This window comes from Eurosta solidaginis, chromosome 3, assembly GCF_040869045.1.
Source record: "Eurosta solidaginis isolate ZX-2024a chromosome 3, ASM4086904v1, whole genome shotgun sequence".
NCBI lineage: Eukaryota > Metazoa > Arthropoda > Insecta > Diptera > Tephritidae > Eurosta > Eurosta solidaginis.
In genome coordinates, this window is record NC_090321.1 from 97,281,855 (window position 1) to 97,309,821 (window position 27,967).

At 37.6% G+C, this 27,967-nt stretch overlaps 2 protein-coding genes across 9 annotated transcripts in view; both read right to left on the minus strand.

Annotated features, from left to right (window-relative positions):
• The window catches only part of LOC137244194 (matrix metalloproteinase-2-like), an 830,051-nt gene that overhangs the window by 732,471 nt on the left and 69,613 nt on the right, over positions 1–27,967 (minus strand). The window lies entirely within an intron of this gene.
• The window catches only part of LOC137247286 (protein transport protein Sec24C-like), an 84,638-nt gene continuing 61,158 nt past the window's right edge, over positions 4,488–27,967 (minus strand). Inside the window, exon 4 of the mRNA XM_067778375.1 lies at positions 4,488–4,591. Coding sequence (XP_067634476.1) covers positions 4,488–4,591 — 104 coding nt within the window. The remainder of the gene's footprint in view (positions 4,592–27,967) is intronic.

Genomic DNA, 27,967 nt, shown 5'->3' on the forward strand with positions numbered 1-27,967 from the left:
TTTTTGCACATTTGGCAATTAGCTTTAATTGATCTTAATACTCGGCGTGCGTTTGGAATCCAAAACTTCCGACGTATTGCGCATAGTGGTGCATCAAAATTATGGTGATGGAAAACTTCATGATAGTGTTTGGCTATAAGGCGGGATTTAGGGTGGTCTTTTGGCAGAATTATTGGTCGCCTAGTTGACAGTGGTAGACATTCTGCGTAATCAATCCTCCCGGCCAATCGTAATGTGCCTTTCTCGTCTAATAGTGGGCTGAGCTTAAAGAGAGAACTACATTTCGGAATTTGAGCACCCTTACATAACAACTCTATCTCGTCAGCAAACACATTGAGCTGTACTAGTGCGCAAATCAGTAACTCAGTTCGCTTAATTTTATTTGCATTAACAAACTTTGACACATATTCATAGCTTCTACCCTTGCGAAATTTTATTATAGCATATCGTACCCATGTCATTACTCTTAAAAACTTATAATAATTTGAATACTTGTTGAATGGGGTTACCACGTCTGGTAAAGCTATCGTGTATATTTGCGTACAGCGTCTCTCCTCTTGGAATTCGTTTCGATTAATATCGCTTGGCATTACTGGCCATTCAGTATCAGGTAATCTCAAAAAGTTAGGTCCATTTAACCACTTACCATTTCCAGAAAATGTTTTGATGCGCGTCGCGACGGCAGCAAATGCGATCTCCCTCGCATCGACAAAAACATGCAGTTGTATGTTAGCATTCGGGTTCAAAAAACTTACGCTATAGCATCTGGGCATCTTGAAATCTTCGATGGTGTTCAGTGTTTTGTACCACTGCATCCATTTCTTATAAATGTCCTCAGGGATTGGCTCATGCCAGTCAACGTTTCTGTGCCACAGGCTTTGCATTAGCACCTTTGCTCGTAAAACCATTCCACAAGCAAAACCAAATGGGTCGAATATCGACATAGTAACGCTTAACATTTCACCTTTCGTCGGTCGTCTACTATAGCCCAAAACAGCTTTTGGCACTTTTGAAAATGTTAGCTTGAATAAAAAATAATCTTCGTTTGGGTTCCAGTGCATACCCAGTACCTTTTCGGTAGCACCTTCACCTCGGCATATATAGTTATTTTGTTGCGTACACGATTGCGCATTGTTCGATACGGCTCGCATTAGCTCTTCTGAATTTGATACCATCCCTCTTATCTCGAAGCCAGCGCTGCTGTGGATGTCAATTACATCTTTGGTTACTTTAATACTTTCTTTGACGGTGTCAAAACTGTCCATGTAATCATCTACATAGTGCCTGTCGACGATGGCATCTACGGCTCTTGCGTTCATATTTCGATATTTTTCAGCATGCATATTTTTTATAAATTGCGCCGAGCAAGGGGAACTTATTGATCCAAATATCATTGCGCACATAACATATACTTCGGGCGCTTTTGATTGGTCGCCCTCTCTCCAAAGAAAGCTTTGCGCTCTTTGATCTTCTTTACGAATCAAGATCCGATGAAACATTTCGCGGATGTCACCACAAACTGCTACTTTACCCTGCCTAAACTTGCATAATATTGCTAAAAGCGATTTGGGTTGGTATTTTTCCGGCCCTTTCATTAAGGCACAGTTCAACAACATATTATTGATTTTTGATGCAGCGTCGAAAACAAGTCTGCGTTTGTTACCCTTATTTATGTTACATGTAGCAAAATGTGGTAAATACCACGTACGATCGGCACTTACACTTAATTCATCGGGGGAAAGCCGCTTCGCGTATCCCTTGTCTACATACTCGGCAATTTTTTCCTTGTACCACTTTCCATACTCTTGATCACGTGCCATTTTTGCTTCAATTTGCTCTAAACGTTTTACGGCCGTACTGTAACTCTGTGGAAAATTTATATTATCTTTATTCCACAGTAAACCAGTTTCATACCTGCCGTTTACATAATTTGTTGTCTGTTGCAATAAATTTTCGGCTCTTATATCTACTTCTGATTTTACAATTGGCGATTTTACAACTTCAAACTTTTCTGCAGCAAAATATTCTGACATCTGTTTGTTTATTTCATGCAGTTGTGTGTAATCAATATTTACGTGACCAACTGTGACGTCATTAGAGCGATATTCGTTCGATTCAAATAGTATCCAACCTACGATTGTTTTGTGGACTGCAAAACCATCATCTAAATTGACATGTTTACTTGTTCTTATTAAATGTGCATGCGAAAGTCCAATTAGAATTTGTGGTGTTACATTGTTATAATCTGTGATTGGTATATTTCTCAGCTGTTCGTGACGTTGCATGAATTCGCTCAAGTTCAACGATTGCTGTGGTAGATACAACTTCTTTGTTGTACGAACTCCCCTCATTTGATAAATCGGTGCTGCTTCATTTATGCCGCCGATCTCAAACGATACTTGCCGCGACTGTTCGCTCATACTTTTATTTCCAATCCACTTCAGCCGAAGTAAATCGGTTTTGCCTTTGAGGCCAATGGCGTCTGCTGCCTTTTCTTCTAACAGCGATATTTTTGCGCCTTCGTCTATAAAAGCAATAACATTGATTTCTCCTTTTGGACCTTTTATTTTTACGGGCAAATATTTTAGGAGTGTTTGTTTACGTTGTGGTGAATTCGACATTTGGTCAAATGGTTGCTTTGGATTCAAATACATTGTAGCGACAGCTGTTTCAACTGATGAAATATTTGTTTTGTTATTATTACTAGGATTGTGAAGCAAACGATTATGATATTTATTACATGACGATATACCACATACACGTCGTTTTCGGCAGTTTTGCACACTATGACCGGGCTGTAGACAACAAAGACACAAGTGTTTCTTTTTGATCAAATCCCAGCGTTTGGAATAATTTTCATCTTTAAATTTTGGGCATTGTTAGGCTAAGGTTTTGATCACATAATGAGCATGATTTTTCCTCTTTTGTGACAGTGATTATGGATTTGAGTGGGCCTTTCGGCTTGTGGCGTGAAAGATCGTTGGACATATTTCGTGTCGGCATAACATCTATCGCCACTGACACGTACATGGCGGTGTTTTGCAACCAGTTTGAAAACTGACGCACATTTGGATGTGGATTCTGCATTTCGAGGATGTAGCGTGTCCACTCTTCTCTCTTGTTGAGCGGCAATTTGCTCACTAACTCATCTATTAATATTGGGTTATTCAGATGTGGCGTAGCACCCGAAGTTTCTAAAAATGCTACTAAATTCGACACCATCGAACTAAAATTTAGTATATCACCGATTCGTCCGGCAGTGGCAGGTGGAAAGGTTCGAGCCTTGGCAATTTGGCTCCTAATCAGAAGCTCTGGGCGCCCATAGTGAATTTCTAATGTTTTCATTGCTGCATATACGCTAGTTGGGTGTATCAGTAGTGACTCTACTCGCTGTCTAGCCTCTTCTTTTAGGGCTTTTTGAAGACGCAGCAAATTCTCCAACTGGGAGTACGAGTGCATTTCAGCGGTTTCCTTAAAGACCACGGAAAACATAGGTCACTCTTCAGGGGAACTCTGGTAAATCTAAAATCTAACATGTAGCTGAATATCGTATCGGACTCCAGGATGGGTGTTCCTGAGGGGTGGTTTGTGGGTTATACACTGTAGTTGTCGTGGGCGGAAAATTTCTTCCTGGTGGAAAATTACCTCGATAGAAGTTGTTTGTGTAGCAGTGTGGCTGCGTTATTGATGGCCGGCATGTTGGCGACCACATGAAAGCGCCACTGGTTGCATCGAATTTGACGTTGGCTGTATTAACGTCGGCAGAGTTTAACATTGAGGCGTTGGTGGGGTTAACGCTGACTGAAGCTGGGTCGAAAAGGTTTGTAGTGGTATATAGGCCACTGTTATAATGACTGCAAGTACCCGTAGTGCGGGCAAAATTAGCGCTTGTGGTTATACAGTTTGTAGGTATGGTGCTGGTAAAATTAGCACCTGGAGATATAAAATTAGCATATATGGTGCTGGCAGAATTAGCAACTGAGTTAACAAATATGACTTCATCGGGCTTGAAGCCGGCAGGCTTGGCTTCGTTGCTAGGTACGTCGGCGGCGGTGACGTTGTTAGCTGTTTGACGATGTAGGGCATCCTTGTATTCTACCTTTTCCATCTCCGATGATACAAGTGACATTGCAAGGTTTTTATTAGCTGGCATAAGTCTTCAATGAGTTGATCATGTGCCACCATTGTGGTGTTGGCTTCGTCCTCACTGCTGGAACTCTTATTCGTACTATTGTTGTCGGCCATTTTCTTGTCTCGAATATTCGATGAACGCTTTCTCATACGAAGATTATAGCGTGAATTTACTGGTGCAGATTTTACGCGAGTACTTTTTGCGTATTTCATTAACAATATTTACGATTTGCGATTATATAAGCGCGGTTAGCGTGGCAATTTGTACGTAAATTGCGAAAAGATATAAAAAGATGTTGTGACTAAACAACTTTTGGCTAAATTTACGAGGCTTTCGAAAGTATAAAGAACAGGCTTTACTGAGTTTTAGATAATTCGCTTTTATTATTTGTAACGTGCGAATATTGTATAGTTTCAAATGAATAGTTAAATGTAATATATGGCGCACTTTTGCGCTTTACTAATAGTTATAGAGAAATTGTTTAAATTAGTTAAATTGGTAAATCGTTTAAACGCAGCTCAGCGTAGCGGCGGTTTTGTTTGGTTTCGTTTTTATATCTTTTCGTGCCTCGTACGCGTCTCGTAGCCAACTGATTCCTCGAAGGAACGTTTCGGTTAATTCAAACGCGCTTACATTTTTGGCACGGTTGCATTTTTGAGTATCAATACAGATAAGTTGTAATTTTTTGTATAAATAATAAGATAATTCAAATTCAGTTTCAAAGTGATTGACAAGCAGTTTCATTTAAATAAGATTTAAAATACTGTAACGTTCTTAAGGAATATTTCCGAGCATCCTATGGTTTAAACAAGTAACAGTCGCTTAAATGTTTTCATAAAACGATCCATGCGAGTTTACTTTAAGTTCAACATCCGATAATGCATCATTTAATCTTGATATTAATCAATAACAAATGAGTAATAACAGCAGCAAATTTGTCGATCTAGTCCTATCTAATCGAAAATATTGCCAATGCAAGGAAATCTCATAGACACTAAAAATGCAACAAAAAGCTAACCAACAATGGCGAACGCATTCATAAAAGTTTAAAGGATAAAAAAGCAATTTGTTTTAAAATAAATACAAAAACTGCGGTAAAGCTGTGAACAACAATTTTAGCAAATAGTTTTATCTGAATCAGCCCGACATGTGTAGAAAACAATATTGTTGTCCTACTATTGACAGCAATAATTCTTGCAATATTTTTTTAAGGCTGATGCTGCATGCCTTACAATCCTAAACGAATTCACTTTGAAAACGCCTACAGCTGTGTTAAAGAAAGTAGCACCGAAATTCAAAATGGATTGTTTGTATTATTAATTTTGGTTAAAAAAATTTTATATAAAATAAAGATATATACGTAGTCCAAAAAAATAATCAGTCTATGGAAAATTGTTTTTTATTTACTAAAAAGTCAATGGCTGTATCGTTAAAGCTCAGTCTTTTTTACTAAATCAGCTGGTAAAAAATAACAAAACGTTTTTACTTATAATATAAACAGCTGACTTTAGTTAATTTGAAAGAAAAACAAGTAAGGAAGGCTAAGTTCGGGTGTAACCGAACATTACATACTCAGTTGAGAGCTGTGGAGACAAAGTAAGGGAAAATCACCATGTTGTAAAAAGAACCTAGGGTAACCCTGGAATGTGTTTGTATGACATGTGTATCAAATGGAAGGTATTAAAGAGTATTTTAAGAGGAAGTGGGCCATAGTTCTATAGATGGACGCCATTTAGGGATATCGCCATAAAGGTGGACCAGGACTAACTCTAGAATTTGTTTGTACGATATGGGTATCAAATGAAATGTGTTAATGATAATTTTAAAAGGGAGTGGGCCTAAGTTCTATAGGTGGACGCCTTTTCGAGATATCGCCATAAAGGTGGACCAGGGGTGACTCTAGAATTTATTTTGTACGATATGGGTATCAAATGAAAGGTATTAATGAGTATTTTAAAAGAGCGTGGGCCTAAGTTCTATAGATGGACGCCGTTTCGAGATATCGCCATAAAGATGGACCAGGGGTGACTCTAGAATTTGTTTGTACGAAATGGGTATCAAATGAAAGGTGTTAATGAGTATTTTAAAAAGGAGTGGGCCTTAGTTCTATGTGTGGACGCCTTTTCGAGATATCGCCATAAAGGTGGACCAGGGGTGACTCTAGAATTTGTTTGTACGATATGGGTATCAAATGAAAGGTGTTAATGAGTATTTTAAAAGGGCGTGGGCCTTAGTTCTATAGGTGGACGCCTTTTCGAGATATCGCCATAAAGGTGGACCAGGGGTGACTCTAGAATTTGTTTTTACGATATGGGTATCAAATGAAAGGTGTTAATGAGTATTTTAAAAGGGCGTGGGCCTTAGTTCTATAGGTGGATGCCCTTTCGAGATATCGCCATAAAGGTGGACCAGGGGTGACTCTAGAATTTGTTTGTACTATATGGGTATCAAATGAAAGGTGCTAATGAGTATTTTAAAAGGGCGTGGGCCTTAGTTCTATAGGTGGACGCCTTTTCGAAATATCGCCATAAAGGTGGACCAGGGGTGACTCTAGAATTTGTTTGTACTATATGGGTATCAAATGAAAGGTGCTAATGAGTATTTTAAAAGGGAGTGGGCCTTAATTCTATAGGTGGACGCCTTTTCGGAATAGCGTTATAAAAGTGAACCAGGGTTGACTCTAGAATGCGTTTGTACAATATGGGTATCAAACGAAAGGTGTTAATAAGTGTTTTAAAAGGGAGTGGGCCTTAGTTCTATAGGTGAACGCCTTTTCGGAATATCGTTATAACAGTGGACCAGGGGTGACTCTAGAATGCGTTTGTACAATATGGGTATCAAATGAAAGGTTTTAATGAGTATTTTAAAAGGGCGTGGTCCTTTGTTCTATAGGTGGACGCCTTTTCGAAATATCGCCATAAAGGTGGGCCAGGGGTGACTCTAGAATTTTTTTGTAAGATATGGGTATCAAATGAAAGATGTTAATGAGTATTTTAAAAAGGAGTGGGCCTTAGTTCTATAGGTGGACGCCTTTTCGAGATATCGCCATAAAGGTGAACCAGGGTTGACTCTAGAATGCGTTTGTACAATATGGGTATCAAACGAAAGGTGTTAATAAGTATTTTAAAAGGGCGTGGGCCTTAGTTCTATAGGTGGACGCCTTTTCGAAATATCGCCATAAAGGTGGACCAAGGGTGACTCTAGAATTTGTTTGTACGATATGGGTATCAAATGAAAGGTGTTAATGAGTATTTTAAAAAGGAGTGGGCCTTAGTTCTATATGTGGACGCCTTTTCGAGATATCGCCATAAACGTGACAAGGGGTGACTCTAGAATGTGTTTGTACGATATGGGTATCAAATTAAAGGTATTAATGAGGATTTTCAAAGGGAGTGTCCCTTAGTTGTATATGTGAAGGCGTTTTCGCGATATCGACCAAAATGTGGACCAGGGTGATCCAGAACATCATCTGTCGGGTACCGCTAATTTATTTATATATGTAATACCACGAACAGTATTCCTTCCAAGATTCCAAGGGCATTTGATTTCGCCCTGCAAAACTTTTTCATTTTCTTCTACTTAATATGGTAGGTGTCACACCCATTTTACCAAGTTTTTTTCTTAAGTTATATTTTGCGTCAATAGGCCAATACAATTACCATGTTTCATCCCTTTTTTCGTATTTGGTATATAATTATGGCATTTTTTTCATTTTTCGTAATTTTCGATATCGAAAAAGTGGGCGTGGTCATAGTCGGATTTCGGCCATTTTTTACACCAATACAAAGTCGAGTTCAGATAAGTACGTGAACTGAGTTTAGTAAAGATATATCGATTTTTGCTCAAGTTATCGTGTTAACGGCCGAGCGGAAGGACAGACGGTGGACTGTGTATAAAAACTGGGCGTGGCTTCAACCGATTTCGCCCTTTTTCACAGAAAATAGTTATCGTCCTAGAATCTAAGTCTCTACCAAATTTCACAAGGATTGGTAATTTTTGTTCGATTTATGGCATTAAAAGTATCCTAGACAAATTCAATGAAAAAGGGCGGAGCCACGCCCATTTTGAAATTTTCTTTTATTTTTGTATTTTGTTGCACCATATCATTACTGGAGTTGAATGTTGACATAATTTACTTATATACTGTAAAGATATTAACTTTTCTTTTAAAATTTGAATTAAAAAAAAAATTTTTTAAAAGTGGGCGTGGTCGTTCTCCGATTTTGCTAATTTTTATTAAGCAGGCATATAGTATTAAGGGTAACGTTCCTGCCAAATTTCATCATGATATCTTCAACGACTGCCAAATTACAGCTTGCAAAACTTCTAAATTACCTTCTTTTAAAAGTGGGCGGTGCCACGCCCATTGTCCAAAATTTTACTAGTTTTCTATTCTGCGTCATAAGTTCAACTCACCTACCAAGTTTCATCGCTTAATCCATATTTGGTAATGAATTATCGCACTTTTTCGATTTTTCGAAATTTTCGATATCGAAAAAGTGGGCGTGGTTATTGTCCGATATCGTTCATTTGAAATAGCGGTCTGAGATGAATGCCCAGGAACCTACATACCAAATTTCATCAAGATACCTCAAAATTTACTCAAGTTATCGTGTTAACGGAGGGACGGACGGACGGACGGACATGGCTCAATCGAATTTTTTTTCGATACTGATGATTTTGATATATGGAAGTCTATATCTATCTCGATTCCTTTATACCTGTACAACCAACCGTTATCCAATGAAAGTTAATATACTCTGTGAGCTCTGCTCACTGAGTATAAAAACGAGAACTAATAGATAACCGACTAACTGAAGATGGTTCAAACGGCCCTTATCAAAAACTAGTTTAAACTTACCCGCTGATTACTTAGCGTTAAATTCGTTTCCATTTATGTCACATAACTGACTCGAAATCGATAAATCAGTGTTATTTCACAACATTGGAAATATTCCGTTACCTCACACGCTGTGGCATTATTTATTGATGGAACGCCAGTTGGCCAACGCAAATAAATTCTAATGTCAAATATGCCAAACGTTCCACAATTGCTGCTTTCACTTACCTGTTAATCATTTTGTAGTAAAAACGGACGACAAAGACTTGACATTGTATGACAAACCGTTTAACTGATATGACCAAGTGGTCTAATTTGAACAAGTCAAAATCATGCATTAGTAATTAAACAAATGTAGCCTACGTTTTAAGTTTGTGCTGTAATTTATGGTGCTTCCTCTTCTACAAAAAATATGCCCTTGCCGCTTTCCCCATCTCTATTGCAAGCAAGAAGGTTTGATTACAGTCAATTTTAGCGATTTTGCAGAGCCGCGGGTAACCTACTTTAAGGCTTATAATTAAAATTGGCAGCACTAGAGCTCCATTTTTTTTTTCTAGAAAAGAAAAGCGCCACAATAATACATGCATGGAAAACCATTTTCTCCTTTCTAAACACCGTGTATTCATTCTGTTAATAAGGCCGTATCTGTACGAAGAGATGTGAATCAAATTTAGTTTAGGAAACTTTGCTAGGTGGTTCAGGATCATAAAAATTCTAAAAAATGCTTTCGAGTTTAGAGGAGTTTTCCGATAACCCAGTGACCTGAAACTTTGGACATAGCTTCGGGCCTTATTAGGTTACAATATTTAAGATAAAAAGTTTTCTAGATCGGACAGGGATCGAGGCATTTAAAAAGTCCATTTACATAATCTGGAATTTCGCCACCGCTATTTCAGTAACTTCCCGTAAAGCTAGATTCTAGAAACTAAGAACATACTTCAAAACCTATTCACAATGCAATATTAGAGAAAAAAGTTTTCGTTAGGTGGCCCAGGGATCGTGAAAACTAAAAAAATCGTCCTAACTTGAAAATTTTGCTTTCGTACTTTGTTGTTGAACTTTGATATTCAAGTTTTAACACAACCACTGTAAACAAATTTTATGAGGAACAAAAATATAAAGGTGGAGCGCACATTGCCGGACCTATCACATGCCTTTAAATTAGGCTTGGCCAGTGATAGCAGATGTAGGAAGTGCGGGTTGGAGGAGGAAATTATCGAGCACATTCTGTGATCTAGCCCTGCGCTTGCCAGGCTAAGACTCCAGCTATTAGGAGTGATACAACTGTCCGATCTAGAAGCAGCAAGTGGCTTAAATCCTAGAAAGTTTCTAGTATTTGCCAAGAGGTCGGAGTTATTTTATAACATAGGTCCAGGTTTTTGATAGGGTTTTTAAGTTTGGTCGGTAAAACAAACTTCTGATAACACTACGGACTCAATCAGTCTATGTGAGGTCCTCATGGACCGGCCAGTTCAACCTAACCTAACCAGTTGGTTTCACCAAAAAGATACTTTTACCCAACTGGTAGTGGTCTTTAATACATACGACGCGGCCATTCAGAGCACGAGATTATTCCCACAGGGATATAAATCTATCTACCAGTAGAACTGATTGGTGTAAACACGTGTAGGTATGTACAATGTACGTTGTACATACATACATACATATGTATAAACACAGTGACCATAAATACAAATCGAAAATGTGGGTAAATTATTAAAAGTTTTTACATATACACATATGTGACCCGGCAGAAAAACCCTCGGAGTTCTTGCCAAACATATCATCATTTGCGATGAGAACACGCCAAGAACAGTAGGGTCCAGGTATACTTATAATATTTCGCCACTTACAAGCCCAAGTTGTCGTTGTTTTTTTTGTAGCGATAAAGACACTTTTCGAAGGTTTTGGGATGTGTTATCGATGTTGTTGGTCCTTCACCAAAGATACGCTTACAAGCACCATTAAGGTACAAGCTCGACCTTCCCGGAACGATTTAAAATGATCACATTGAACCTTCAAGCCAATCCCGCCACCCACTCCTAGTTCCATGAGAAACTTGGGGTCGCCAGAACCTCGCCTGCTAAATATTTGTATGATACTATCATATTTGTAACAGGATACCCCTCGGGTAGGTGGGGCGAACAGTTGCGGAAGCTGTAAGTCTATAAAGCTTTTAATTGCGCTTATCAACCCCTTGATTCCTCTTACAATTATATTTACATCATGGAAGGAAGAAAGAAGAAGGTATGAAAAGGAGCACGAGGTATGAAGATTGCGGTGCGTGTTACAACAGCGAGAACAGCAAAGTAGTCCGTTTTTTTTTAAACGCCAGCTTGTGAACAAAGACGAAAGCGATAGGAAGAAAACTATGGGGTTGTATTAACAAACTCATCTCACCTTTGCAAACATAATATTAAGGCAACTGATTTTATCGGCTGTTCTTCAGTTCTTAGTATTTACAAACATGCTCGTTTGTATGCAGGAGCTGTTCCCATTCCAATTGAACCGAGTCCTTCAAGTTGGGTACAATTAAGCAAACAGGAAGCCCTTCCGAAATCAGTTTTCGAAAGGAGAAAATATGAAACATGGAAACAAGGCTCGAGGAGGTTAGGAGTATAAAGTTAAAAGTCCTAACAATAGGCAGTTCTGGAAGTGGAAAGATAAGTAATGAAGAAAAGCATAAATCTTGGGCAATCATATACAAAAAAATGGCCTAAACGGTTCTGTAAACAGTTATGTTTTATTTTACCAAAATAACCCCTTAATGTAGTGCCAGATAGACAAATTTAACATGTGTACTTGGTTTTTTTGAAATAAGTAAGTAATATAAAGTTGACGCGGCAACCAACCGATTTTCGGGTATGCCACCCGCTTTTTTTTTTTAAGGTTTTAAGTCAAATACAGTTTCTAATAGCGTTTTCTTTTCTGAAATAAATTGTTGCCCAAGTAAATGGTAAGCCTTAATAGAGTTAGTCCTGCCCCCCCCCCCCCCCCCCCGGAAAATTTTCAACATTTACAGTGCATACAAAGAACATTTCAACTCATCATATTCACTCATATTAACGGAGTATGTATATGTGGAACTTAAGAGCGAATTGAGAGTTTCACAGAGTTGCACTGCCACACCGCCATTTTATACAGGGTAAAAGTGTAATACTGTTTTCACACAGAAACTTAATGATCTCATTTCACCTGCTAATGAAATCGTAAATTTTTTGCTTTCACACAGAAGTAACTGCTCGATTAGTATGAAGGATGAGACAGACAATCATGGCGGAACGATACAAGGTGGGAGCATGGTGACATACCTACAAACAAAAAAAATTCCATGTACTTGTAAATTCGATGGACAAATGTCAAAATCGTACTGCGCCGGTAGTTGATGTATCAAATCAAATAAAAAAGGTTATAATCAGCTGTTCGATGCGGCCACCTTGTATCGTTCCGCCATGCAGACAATGACATTTGCTTTGAAAACTAAGAAGCGGAAACGGAAGCGGAACGCTGCCAACAGAGTTGCATTGCGCTTTTGACTTCATTAGGCATTCGATTAGCTACTAATGAAATAATAATAGATTCGAATTTTGTAGGGAAGATTGAGCTCAATAAGCGTCTTAATGTAGAAAACTGCCTTTATTATTCAATAAGCCGTCTGTGTGAAAACAGTATAACGCTTTTGCGTTGCGAGCAGGCAACAATTTTCACAAAAGAACGAAATACCCCGTAAAGGCGTTGCCTGTTTTTTAGAATAGAACAACAACCCTTGCGCGGCGTACAAAACGCGTAACACTTTAGCCAGAAAAGAAAACGCTATAAGTCAACCTTACGAAGTTGATTTTTACAGTAGTATTAGTCGTGGTAAAAAAAGTAGTGTGTTAAAATTCATTACAATACATTTCTCTAATTGTTATTGCAAAAAAAAAATGTCATGATGACCCCTCGGAAAAAAAGGCTTCAATTTTTTTTCGGTTGAGACTACCAAGATTTTTTCGTGAAGGTTCCCCCAATATGCCACTCTGGCTACATCCATATGTTGGAACAATAGTTATTATTACTGAAAATATTTTATATATATATTTTTCTGAACAGACGCTTTAATAACATAAAAGTATATTAAAAAAAAATGGATGGTCACTAGGGCGGGTCGATTTAAAAATCGCTCATTGCTCTGTGAAAATCGTATTCTAGGGATCAAAATAAGAAACTTTGCCGAAGGAACCATACCTCTAAACCGAATTTTGATGTCCCCCCCCCCCCCCCCTTTGGGTCGAACTTTTGGGTAGGGACAATTTCAATTCTACCTGCTGTGTCTTGTGGTGGCTTAAAAAAAAAACAACACAAGCAATTTTACGATCTGCAATTGTGTCACAATGATACCTTCATTTTTTAAAACGGTTGAATAAAAAACCCAAACAACTATGTTTACGACATGCAAATGCATCACAGTGATGCCTTGGTTTTAAAAGGGGGTTGTAAAAACGCAAATTTCTAATAATTTTTTTGAATTTCTTTTCTATTACTAAGTTAAATTCATTTTTTCATTTACATATGTTCTGACTAAATAAATTTCTAAAGAGAAAAATAAACTCCAAAAAGAAAAAACATAGGCATTTCAAAGTGGGATTTTTCAAAATTTGCCCCTACGACCCAAAGGGGGGGGGGGGGGGGGGGGGGGGTGAAATCAGAATTCGTTTTAGAGGTATGGTTCCTTCGGCAAAGTTTCTTATTTTGATCCCTAGAATATGATTTTCACAGAGCAATGGGCGATTTTTTGCCTTCCCACAAATCGACCCGGCCTAATGGTCACTATACGTATATCAAGCTTAGTAAAATATGCGATGACATCAACAAATGCTGGGCAAAACTCACTGGCCCCAGAACTCCATAAATGTTACGAAAAATATGGCCATGTAGTTGGCAAGCCTCAAATGCCTGAAGGTGTAAGGATATGGTACTCGGAACAAAACAGCCAATCATTTGAGCCAATAACGAAATATGGCCAAAACGAGTTGTCGCTGACTACCATAGACAAACAAATAATGATAAATTGCTGCAAAGGCGAAATGAAAGTTAACCTACGTAAAGGATTGGTTTACAGCACAAACCCACATGCACAGATGCAAGGACCTCTATAGCCTCACGCCTGTTTCGTTAACCAATGGCTTGAAGGAGTGCCAGAAGAAAAATAAAAGTAAGGACAGAATTTATCGACTTGATATTTGTTAAATATAACAGTGGTGCATGTGCAAAAAATATACATAAATAAATCCATAAACATGTGGTGCATTTAGCGTACATTTAGGTGTGTATGTATTTGAAAAAAATTCATATGTTTTACCGGCAGACATGTGTTGCATTGCCGGTGGGCTGACGTCGTTTGGTAGTAAATATTACATTTAATTAATTAAGCGAAATTGATGAATTGTAAATGCATAACATTGAAGATATATGACGTTGCCTAGAAAGGAGGAAATTTCCTACGACAAAAAAATAAGCGCAGTGCTTTCGAAGTGGAGTTCTTTTGCATCGTGGGTTTTATGCACTAAGATTAAAAGAAATATTTTTAAATGTAACTGCCACATAAAACACAGCAACATACAAAAATATAGCACGAATCGCAAATTTAGAATTGTTTAAGCCCAACCATTTAAGTCGGCGAGTCCAATAAGTTTAAGTGGTTTCTCGTATTTTTTAGATATCCATTAGTTATTTGAGTTGGTCACAATTTCAGCAATTCTAATCATAGACGATTTCCAAAAAAATCGCTTCATTCCAGTTAATCAAGCCATGCAAACTGTAGGTTACACTAATTTGTGGGGACAATTAAAAAGCTTTTAAAAACAATTCTCGGATTGATCTAGTTAGGTTAGGTTGAGCTGACTGGTCAATAAAGACCTCACAAAGACTGAATTTGTCCATTGAGTTGCTAGAGTTTTTTTAACGACCAAACAAAAAGCCCCAATTAGGTGCCAGGACGTATGTTATAGAACAACTCCATCCTCTTGGAAAATACTAGAAGTTTTCTAGGATCTAGCTTAATTGATGTCTCGAGATGTGTCAGCTATGCAGCCCCTAACAGCTGGAGCTTTGACCTGGCGGGCGGAGGACACGAACACAGAACGTGCTCAACCATTTATTTCTGCAGCTCACACTGCCTACATCTGCTGTTACTAACGAGGCCTAACTTATAAGCTCGTGAAGTCTGGAAGCAGTGTCTAGTTATTATGCCCATCGTGAGCTCTTAAATCTCTCTCTTCAAAATTATGAACCACCTTGTGAGTCTAATATCGTAAGAGTTGCATATAATTTCAGAAATTTTGCAGCTCCATGTTTCTGCCCATGTCTTTCCTTCTTGTTGGATCATATGCAACTCCTGTCTCCTTTTGATTCCTTCCAATCGGATTGGGAAGTATACCGTCGATTAAGCGAGTTCTGCAACCTCCTTTCTAACTGTTGTTGTTGTATTAACGACAAAGACACTCCCCGTAGGTTTTGCAGAGTGTTATCGATGTTGATGGTCCTTTTCCCGATATAGATCCAGTACGTTCCAGTAAGCACCATTAAAGTACTAGCCCGACTATCTTGGGAACGATTTATAAGATCACATTAAATCTAGGCCATCCCGGCCCCCACCTCCTAGTTCCATAAGGAATTTGGGGTCGCCATAGCATCGTCTGCTAAATATATATATGATACATTCATATTTGTAAATGGATTCCCCTCGCTTAGGTGAAGTTGACAATTCGGTTGCGGAAGCTTTGAAGCTATAAAGGTTTGTATTACGCTTATCAACCCTTTCCAACTCATCGGCCTTTCCCTTTGTAAATGGGAACCAAGTAGATGTATAGTCCGGCCCGAGCGAAGTTTTTACAATGCTTCCTGTTAAGTTTTCTGAAAAGGTTAAGGCCAAGCGATAGAGACAAACCCTCAATAAATAGGCTTCCGCGCTCTGCCATCTTCAGGTTTCTTTTAAATTATGTAACAAGAAACAACAAAATAAAATGAATCGGTAGCGAAAAATGTTGTCATAGTCATCAAATCTATAAATAAATACCGTTAAAAACTAAGTTTTTTGTGGATGTGTTTTGAAATTTCTGTGGTTATTTCATTTGCATACCTATGTACATGTATATGTACCTTTGGGAACAGACCCTGTATTATAAATTATCGATGAATAGCAAAGCTCAGTGCTATTCCCAAGCTCTTTGAATAAATCGTCACAAAGCAATTAGGTCACAGGATTTTCTCAACCATAGAACTGTATCAACATTGTGTTTGCAAGGGTAAGTCAACCGTGACTAGCTTGCGAGAGTTCACAACTCATGTACTGAACGGATTTAAGGCTAACAGTAAATATCATACTTAAAGGAACGAAAACAAATGGTTATGAACGGTCTGAATTCATCGACGTTATTTCTGGTGATCCTCAGGGTAGCCACCTTGGTCCAGTGTTGTTTCTGCTGTTCTGTTTGTGTTGTCATGCTATTAATGACCTTCTAAATGTTTTGAAGTACTGCAAGCCCCTAATGTACGCTGATGTTGTAGATTTAGTGTTCAGTCAGACCTGAATAGCCTAGTTGAATAATGTATCGTAAATGTAATGTCGTTTAACCTGCTGAAGTGCAAGTTCATGTGCTTTAGAAGGAAGTCCTACCAATCACACGTGTATATGTATGATTAATGAATATACCACTTAGCAAGTCATTAGCTTCGTAGACTTAGGCGTTACAATGGACCCTAAACTTGACTGTAAACTGCACATAGAATGCTTCGTGAACAGAGCTATGACGCTTGTCAAACGTCGAACTAAATAATTCAATGACCCATCTATTACTGTATGCCTATGGTGACGTAAATATTGTAATATGCTTCGATAATCTGGAACCCAGGTTACCAGACCCACTGCGACATATTAGAATCGGTTCAAGCCCCCAGCGGGTTAGGGGGCTTATAATATACCCGCGGTAGGTATGCCTGTCGTAAGAGGCGACTAAAATACCAAACTGATTCAAGCGGTTGGGTAGCGCAATTCTTTCAAGGGGTTGCCAGCGCAATATATAGCTTTTCCAACCCAATTGTCAACCTCACCTACCCGTGGTGAATCCTGTTTCTTTAACAGTTTCTTATGGATCTAGGGGGTGGGAGGGTGGTATGGCCTAGATGGTTTCATGTGGTCATACCAAATCGTTTCCGATATGGTCGGGCTAGTACCTTAATATTGCTTGCTATCGGAACGTACCGGATCTTCTTCCGGCAAAGGATCATCAACGTCGATAACACTCTCCAAAGTCTTCGGACAGTCTCCTAATCGCTACAACAACAACAACAGAATCAAGGGCAACTTCTACTTTTCTCGCTAAGGGAGTTACGGTGGGATCCCCCAAGATTTTTCTTCATACATCAATTAGCTGCTCGAAATCACGTCCATTCCGACAGCATTAATAATAATCAGTTTCAGTTGCTCGGCGTCACAGTCCATTCCGACAACTAATTATATTATTTATATTCTATTGTATAAATTTCGTACATGCTATTTTTAATCATATTAAATCTGATTAATTGCTCAATTTTTAGACTTATAAATAAATAAAGTTGAAGAATAAAATAGTTCTGTTCCATAGCAGGAAAATTTCTCAAAACACTAATTGGAGCTTATCCCCCTGGGAGACTTTGGAAAATTACACCAGTTATCCCCCCATTACCCAGCCCATTTAAACTAATTATTTTTGTTCTAAATAGAAACTTATTCATAAAAGAAACCAACTACTTTTAGTGAAACTCTTTTTTAATTGTCTGGATTAGGAAATAAAATTAAACTTTTATTGATTCATTTATGAGCCTATTGGTTGGATTGGTTCTACAATTATTCAATTTCTGAGTTTGCATGCCTGTGTGTAATGTTTAGCCGAGTGTTTTACAGTCGAAAGCATTTCCCATTTTGTTTGTTATTAAACCACAAGAAAATTAAAATTCTTTGTTTCTACAAAAAATTCAGTGATTCTGTTATTCATTTAGCTCTCGAGTTCATTTCACACATCATTTTGTTGCCACATTGACCAAGTTCAGTGCAAATAGATTAGCGTATTCATGGCATTCACATGTCCAAGGAGGTGTAAGCAATCTTCTTCATTTTCTTTATTACAATTTTTTATTGAAAACTGCGCACAATTCGAATTATCTTAATCTGATGCACGTCATGGTCGGTCACCTCATCATAACAAGAACAAGCAACACTTCAGGAGATACCCAAGATTTGTTTGATGGCGCTGATAGGCGTTCACGGCGGGATGAAAGTGGCAACAACCATGTCCCCAATTAAATGCAAATTTATGACACTGTCACAATGTGTCGGCGATCTTTAGGACGGCTGCTCCATTTTACCGCTTGTCCCCAAAGGAGTCAATTAACACACTGCTCTGACTTGCTTTACTTATACAATACACGGTCATACCTGAATACATTGGGGTGACCTAATTTGTACATTTTAATATGATATTTTTGACATGGAAATTGTTGAAGCAAAATATAGTATTTTTGTCAGGATTTATGTTATAGAATAAATCCGTCCTTTTGGTAAATACTAGAATTTTTCTAGGACTTTGATTGCTGCCTCGAGATGTGGCAGTTATGCCGCCTCTTATAGCTGGAGCCCTAACATGACGAACGTGCTCAACCATTTCTTCCTGCAGCTCGTTACTTCCTCCATCTGCTGTTACTGATGAGGCCTAACTTATGAGCATGTGACGCAAAAAGTTGCTATGCCCATCGTGAGCCTTAAGTCTTCTCTATTCAGAGATATGAGCCACTTTGTGAGTCTAATGCCGTAGGGTTTACACATCATCTTAGAATTTTTTCATCCGCCGCCCTCCTATGAAACGAACGGGTCAGCCCAATAGTCGGGCGCTATCGAGTTAGGCTAAGCCCTCACACCAACAAAAAGATGCCTGCTATAATGAGAGGATTTTCCTGTAAGTAGAGTCATAAGAAATCATCAACTTGATCTCTGATTATTTCTACCTGATACATTGAAAATTTTACACGGGCGTATTATTTTGCAACAAGATTTATGTTTATTATTACATGTTTTTTTTTATTATAGAATGAGAAGCGTAGAAAATAATGTTGCGACGGCATCTTCTGAATCAGCAAACATAAGCGGCAGGACGGAACTTCTAAATTCTTCTGCGAATACAGTAGACACTACTGAAAAGAAGAGGGACGAGATAAAATAACTTTCCACAAGGTGTTTACTCTTTCCGTGTTTTTGCTTTTGCGAAATATTTTATGTATAAAGATATGTACATATTATTATTATTATATTGTAACGAATTTAGTGAAACTCCGCTTATATGAAACCTTCTGCTTACGTTCGTATCGCTAAATTGTTGAATAAATAACTCTAAAATTTAATTATGCAAAAATGGTCTTTATTAGACTACTTTGAAAGTACAATAAAACGTATACTTCGAAACCAATTGCGTGCTTATATCAAACTGATTGGTCGTGCCTCAGCTGGTGCTGCTTTTATACTCTTCGGTTTGCTCGTTGGCATATTTCTAGGCGTTTCTATTTCTAGAATTTACTAGTTCGCTGAAGATTGCATATTTTTGTGAGTATCTCAGAAATATGCATGTGTATGTGCTGATGATTGCATACTTTTGTGAGTAACTCTCCGCTGCTGTATGTACATATGTGTAGACTCGAGGTTTAGGCTCTATTATACACCGGCGGCGGCGGCATGGGTGGCGCGCCGGCATACACCGGTGTTCTTACTTTAAAAAGCTTGATTATTCTATTAAAAAAAAAAGTATTTAGGGAAGGTTTTATTTGGATGTATTTAATGAAATCAAAGTTTTGGGCATTTCGGAAAGATCCGGGGTTCAAAAATTCTCAGTAGTAGCTCTTTGCGGAGGGATTGTCCCTCGTTCACTTACTCCAGGGAGGCTTCGACCCTAACATCGGTCTTTGGAATTGGTACTGCTGCGTCTGCTGAAAAGAAATAGTGATACGTAAAATGGTCACACTTTTGTCTGAGTACTCATGCCAAGCGTAGTTTCACCTGGGGTTAACTCCTAATAATCGTCGCGACCACAATTTCTTTAAACCATTTGTAGTTCCTTGGGGTCACGCACAAAGACGACTTATGGTTGCTATTATTGGTCTATTAATACTCATGCCTCTCGTGGTACAGGGCGCATCCAGTGTTTTCGAGCTACAATTCCCAATGATTAGGAGCTACAATTCCCGATGTGCGAACAGTAGCAATCCCGACCACCAGTCTCTACCACGCCTCCTGACCCTCACACCATATGCCAGCACAGAAGCTATAGGACTGCGACTTCGAACACATATGTACCTTCGTCGACGTCACTTTCCTAGAAGCTCTAGTTTTAGTCCCGAAGACTTTCTAACGGATGTTTTTGTCGCGCTATGCTGCCGAGCTACACCAGAGAAACACCTTGAAACTATTCGGCCAAGGATGCCGCCCTCGAAATCATAAGCATTCTAAGTGGATGTCATTGCGTAACTCATGGGTGAAAATCGTATAATCCTCGGCGCATCTACATAATTAAAATTTTACAAGGACCCTGGATACAATTTTTAAAATGTAGATCAAATTTGGAGGACGTCTGTGTTCACAACATTGATTTCAATAGTATTCGTTAAATGAAAACGATATTTTAGAATGGATGACCGCGTAGCTTCAGTTTTCAGACTAGTTCGACTGTCCACTACGTTAGGGTAGTAGCACACACAGTCTTTAGTTCGACTGTATTGGGGAAGCTTTTGCCTTACCACTGCGAGTGTTCTTGCGAAGAACAAAGCCTCACCTGGTAAATATATGTGCCTACGTATTGACATTTGTAGTAAAAAGAGCCGTAACGCGTAGGTGATACTTAAACTTGGTTGATAGGCTATAATCAATGTGATTCACTCCAAGGGACTAGTTTTTCATAAGGGCCGCCAACTTTAAGAAATGTCAAACCGGGAGACTTGGGTATTGAAGGATGAAGTGTGAAAATCAAAATTAACATTTCAGACGCTACAGTATAGTTTCGCAAATAAACAACAGGTGTTTAAATGTAAGCCCAAGTGATCTTTCAAACCCGTCTCATACGTACATATATCCTCAACTTAAGTATGAGGTAAGAATCATTTCAAAGCAGTGTTTATGCCCCTAGAACCTACTAAAGGATTTTGAAACTGATTTCGCTTATTCCTTCAGCCAATCGCAAAGTAATTTTTTTTTTTTAAATCGGCACCTTTTTTTGTTAATTTGCTTTTTTAGCAACTTGAGGTCACTTTGAAAACATGTTCGCCTTGGGCCAATTTGCATTGTTAATTATCAATTTTTTGAAAAAAAATAAGCAAAGTGAGCATATAAATTTATTATAAAACTTTTCTTTTAGTGTTTTGTTTTAATAATTTGGTGAATTGGGTGATGCAAAGTCCGTGTTGAGCTGACATCGAAAGCGCCTGTTTTTTTTTAGTAACTTATGAACATTTAAAATAGTTAATTTTCGCAATTAGTTTTTTATAACTGGCAGTGATGCGCATCCGTTGATACCAATTTCGACCATATCCGACCAATTTTTGACATGAACAATAAATAGCCTAAACAGTCTTAAATGAGTAGAAAATATAGTACCGCGCCGGATGCCGCCGCCGCCACCGCCGCGCCGATATTTTTGACATTCGGCGGCGGCGGCGACGTTTATCGGCGGCGTATATCTCTAGTGTAGACATAATGATTGATTTGTTTATGTAGATACAAGTGACTGCTTAGTATCGGCTTAGAGATGATAATATCCCTTAGTGTTGCTAATATTCGTCACAATATTTATTTCAGTGCTACAAACTCAAAAGTGGTTAGCTGTCAAAAATCGACTACAGAAAACAAAACGAACAGAACTGCTATACGGATCAGAAATTGAACCAGATAAATATCAGGATCACAACGTTGTTGTTGCATTTGCATGTTAAATTTCTATCCATATCTGGTCCACGCGCCATTGGAACGTTACTAATATTAACAATTTTGAAAAATGCGGTGACACTAAATTACATACATATATACACGTGTACGTACATATGTATATTAGGGTGGCCCTTATTTTCCAAAGCCGATTCTCGATCTCACCCCCTAGAGAAATATGCGAATAGCCTAAAAACTAGAATATACAAAGTTTTAGGTCAATCGAAAAAGGGTTAGAGGTGGCGCAACGAGCTTGAAGTCCTGAAAGATTACGAATTTTTACAATTTCTTAAATTTGGCCAATCCTACTTCATTTGTTATGGGCGAAACGTAATTTATCGTATTATTAGTAAGTTCTAGAGATATTTGACTTTCCAATAAATCTAAAACAACAAAAATTGGTCAAATAATAATAAAGTTTTAAAATAAATTATGCCTTAAACACGGTGTCATTACTTCAAGAATGTGTATATAATGGGTATACGTAAATCAGTTTGTTTAAAATTTTTTTATTAGAAACTTTTTTGAAAATACATTTTTAAAACATATACATATATCTTGTGAAACTTTAGCTGACACGTATATAATATGATATTATTTCCTAGGATCTAATTAATGATGATTTATTATGTGATTCAAATAGTTCTTTGTTGTATGTTACAACTTGTAATAAATATTGTTTTTCCTGTTCGTTATTTGTAAGTATTCTTTTATATTCTGCTATAAGTTTTACTCCCCGTTCTGCTGTTTCGTTAACTACTTTTATATTTATAACAGTATCCTTAGCTTTTTTATAAGTTTCTGTATCCCCCCAGTATAGTGGATGAACCTCCAGAAATTGAGATGATATCCGAAACCGACCAAAAAAATCAATTGTATTTCCTGTTACAAAATCGTGTAGTTCTTTTTCTATGAATTTATTGATTTCACTGGGCCTTAAGTGTAACCTCTTTAAATTTTCTGTTTCCTTGTCGCAGTTGTCTATGCTTTTGATGTTTTCCACAAGCTTTTTCTTCATGGTACAAGAGACGTCATCATCGAACAATGCCAATGCAATACATTCTTCAGACAGGTACCATAGGTGATAACAAAACTTTTTTATTGCAATGTCACATATTTTTTTTATTAACTTTTCAGTAATTATAAATTTCTTTAATAAAAGATAAGTCTTGGAGAGGTGCTCTATAAGGATTGGTACAGTTAAACAAAAGCTTAACATCTAATTGTATAATAAACGCGCATATACTTGCTATCGAATTCTCTTCATACCCCGCTAGTTTAAACTGTTCGCGAAATAAATAGATTTTTAAGTAATACAATGCCTTAGACATCCACCGAGCTTGAGCGGGCCTTGGTGCACGAAACTTTATGCCATCACTTGCTCCTAGACATATAGACGTTAATTCCAATAATTCCCTATAGTCATCTCTTACTATTTTCTTTTCAGCTCTTCTTTAGAGAAATTTAGAATAGTATCTTTGCTATCGCTTAAAAGTAATTTCAATTCGTTATTTTGTAGCAAATCTCTAAAAACATGTTTGTCGATGTTTCTCCAATTTTCTTGAAATCCCCGAAATAACTGAACGTCCTTACTCGTATTTACTGGAAAATAACTATCAGCAAAACTTCATGAATATGATGACAACAAGGTAGATACAAAAGTTTTCACTCAAGTTTTTTTTTCTAATAACGTTGCAGCTCCTTTTATAACGCCTGTCTTAACCCATGCCGTATCAAAACAACAGGCCACGATATCATCCTTCAGATCCCATTCAAATAACAGTTCATACAACGTATCAGCTATTTCCGAGCCTGTTTCAGCATATAATTTTGGAGCTCCTATTAACTGGAAGTCGTTCCATCTTTTCACGACATGTTATTTCTGGAAGTGGGTTTCCATCCCAATGCAAAGTGCCGCAATTTATATATTTAAAAAAACCTACTATTAAAAATTTGTTTATTCAAGAGCAGTATAGTTTTAATAAGAAAACGCCAAAGAAATTTTTTATAGTTGTTTGCAATTTTAAAAAATATATTTTCATTTGAGCGTTTTTTATCCAAATACCAGTTCACTGATAAACACATTTGCACAGACTTAATTTATTTTTCATATTTGTTTGCCGAATTGTATTTTGCCCTGTAACTCTGTTATTGATCGACCGATTTCGAAGATTGTGGCCATTTTAGAAAAGTAAGAAAATACAGATCTTATTACGGTATGGAAAAGCAGTAAATTTTCGTAGGATTTAGAAATATGGAAGCATGAAACACGAAATTGTAAAAATTCGTCATTTTTCAGGATTTCAAGCCCTTTGCGCCTCCTCTAAATCTTTTTTGATTGGCCTAAAACTTTGTATATATTCGTGTATAGCTATTCGCATATTTTTTATGGGATGAGATCAAGAATCCAAACACTTTTCTTCCCCTCCATACAACGAAGGGCCACCCTAATGTACATCTGCATGTCTGAAAGTTTACTGCTCTAAATGTATACAAAAATTTTCATATTTTAGGCAAACTGACCCAGTCTATTGTCCAGACATGATTTCAAATGTGTAAAAGCAGGGCAAATTAAAACATCTGTTTATACCCTCTTGTCATGGCTAGGCATATACTTTTCAATTTATAAAACTTTACTCAGGGAAATTCGGTATTATTTACAGTGGCCGTTGCAGAGTTGTGTTCGAATGAAATTGGCATATTGCCAGAAAGTGTTCTCCTCTTTTCTCATACCTACGAATTATTGGCAAAAATCCAATAATTGTATTTATGTATATATTTTCAGTAAGATATATGCACGGGATATAATGAAAAGGCAAAAGTGAAAGACCAAGAATGGCCAGTGGAAGAAGCTTACGAAACAATGGGCATGCATGTTTGTGTCATATCTTGAAGTCATGTAGGCAGTTGGAAAGTGATGCAACTCTCTGCAGCACTTCAAATTTACCCAACTCTTGTAGAGTTGTTGAAGTGGTAGCTTCCCTATTTGTGTATCTATGGGGTCGAGTGTCATGGCTGCCGATGTGTGCGCTAAGAAAGTGTAAAGCGTCAGTTATGCACCGACGTGTGTCGTACGTACGGACGTTTGTCGTACGAAACACGAAACACACGTCGGAGCATAACTGATGCTTTAGGTCGTGTCAGCTGACACGTTTTTTCTACGTACGTTCGTGGGTAACTGACGCTTAAGGGTGAACGGTAAATATGCAAATGCAATGTTGGTCGCATTCATGGTGGAACGATACAAGGTGGCAGCATGGGACAGCTGATTATAAGCTTTTTTTATTTGGTTTGATACATCAACTTCCGGCGCAGTACGATTTTGACATTTGCCCATCGAATTTACAAAAACAAAGTACATGGATTTTTTATTTATGTTTGTAGGTATGTCACCATGCTGCCACCTTGTATCGTTCCGTCATGGTGGCATTGTTGTCAAACTTTTCCAACTGACGATCAATTGTCGTATCAATTTTCGCTTGTCACATACTACAATGCGCGGCCACGTATGCAAACTGATGTAAACACAGAAATGTCAAAAAGGTTTAAGTTGCATTCGAACACTTAAACATATGGCTGCAAATTCTCTAAGAGGATGCTTCACACACATATGTAAATCTTGCTGGCAACAAGATCAGAAGCAATCGTACATGTGCATAAATAGTCAAAATTTTCATAAGAGATCCCTAAGTTTTAATGAATGTGAAAGCAGTGAAGTTATTTACTGGTATTACTTTAATACCCAAGTGCACCCTGTAATGTCATCTGTAACACGTTATTTTTATGCTCTTAGAAAGTTTTATATAAAATAGAGGTCGTTCAGGTGTATGAGAACTTATGCTGTTTAAGTTTTGTTTTATCGATTATAATAGACAATATGTGCTTTTGGAAATATTAAGATGTAAAAAACACAAAAAATACAAAAGCTGAAAGAATTATTCATTCGTCTATTCATCTATATAATTAATATCGAACTAAAAAGTTAATAAATATTGTTTAAAAAAAAACTAAAAAACGCAATTGTAAATAATATCGAACTAAAAAGTTAAAAATAATTTTCAAAATAAGTTTAAAACAATAATGAACGAAAAATACTAGTATTATTGTAAAAAAAGCGTCGGGAGCCCGATAAACGAAAAATATGACGACGCCATGACAACAGCAGATGAAGCGGCTTTGGGAGTGTTCGAGAGAAAAGTTCTTCGAAATATTTATGGACCTCTATGCGTTGGCGATGGCGAGTACCGAATAAGATTTAATGATGGACTGTACGAGCTATATGCAGACATCCACATAGTCCAGCGAATTAAAACGCAGCGTCTGCGCTGGCTAGGCCATGTTATGCGAATGAAAGATGATGCTCCGGCCAAGAAAGTGTTTCTATCGGTACCCGCCTATGGAAGCAGAGGTAGAGGGCGGCCCCCACTCCGTTGGAAGGACCAGGTGGAAAACGATTTAAACTCCCTTGGTGTGATGAATTGGCACCGGTTGGCGGAGCGAAGGAGCGACTGGCGCGCCTTGTTGGACGGCCATAACCGTTTAGACGGTTAAGCGCCAATTAAGTAATTAAGTATTATTTAAAAGCGTGTTTTTTAGTCTTTTAAACTATATTTATTTGTTAGTAACTCTCCTTTGCGCGCCTAGCCTAGATCATACATACATACAAGTGAAGCTAATATAAGCGTGTTAAAAATTGAGGCTTTTTTTCATGTAAAGGGTTGGAGCTTAAACGGGAGAGGGGACCTTGACCAAACTTACGCACGTGTTATGTATTGGACCTATATTGTTTTGGCTATTTGAGTTTTAAAATCAGACACACTAGGGTCTTGAAACCCAAACCAGGGACCCGATCATTTTTCAAATATACAATACAAATCTACTATAGGATATCAAATGAAAGCTGCTGATTGAAGCTCTAATAAAAAGATAAAGGGGGAGAAGGAGAGGGAGCTAAAGAAGAAGAAGGATAAATAAAAGGATGGGAAAAGGGCGAGGGACGGAGAGTAAGAGATAAACACTTCTTAGAAATTATTCAAATAGACCAAAGTTAAAGCAGAACAACATCTGCTGGGTCTGTAGGTATTCTTTATATTATTTATAATTTTATCAACAAATTGGCGGGACAGGACCTACATACTTGTTTTACGCCGACTCCAAACGACATCTGTAAGGCAGGCGAGTTTTCACTGAGAAGCTTTACAACACATTTTTGATGATGCTTTTCCCGGGACTTGAGCCCAGGATTTTCGGAGCACGTTACCATCACACAACAGCGGCCAGCATAATCGAAGGAGTTTATAGATGGTTTTTATAAACATATAAGCTTTACTTGTAAGTTTGCAGGTATGTCACTTTCTTATATCAAATAAAAAAAAAAAAAAACGAAGGAGAATTAATTTCAGAAATACGTTTTGACACGGTTGATATTATTTCTCTAACAAAAGCGCACTAATGTGAAAACTTATTATCCGAACATTGGAATAAAAAGTCGCACACATATTAATTCCAAGTATTACGATGCGATTTGAAAAATTTTGATAGCATAAATTATAAAATGTATTTAATAATTTGGTAAAAATTGAAGCAGAGTGACCTCAGACAGACAAGGCGACATCTGTTTCGATTATACCTTGTTGTTCTATTCAAAGCCTTTCCTCCTGGAAGCGGGACTCGAACCCACACTTATTTAATACAAGTAGGCAACATTTGCTAATTCTTTTTATTTCTATAAATAGAACAAAGCAAATACTAGTTCTTTGAAACCGCCAACAACAAAAAACGTAGCTATGACACATGATAACATACTAATTATAATTAGTCTCTCTATAATTATATTCTGTGCAAAAAATAAACTATGCATTGGGATAATTTGTACAACCATCACAGGAGTGCTGGTTAAAATTCCACTTCCGGCAGAAAAAGCTTTGAAGAGATTTGCAAGGTATAATCGAAACAGCTGTCGCCTTAAATTTAAAAGCAATAGGGGCAACCCCCGCTTAATTAATTTTAATTATTA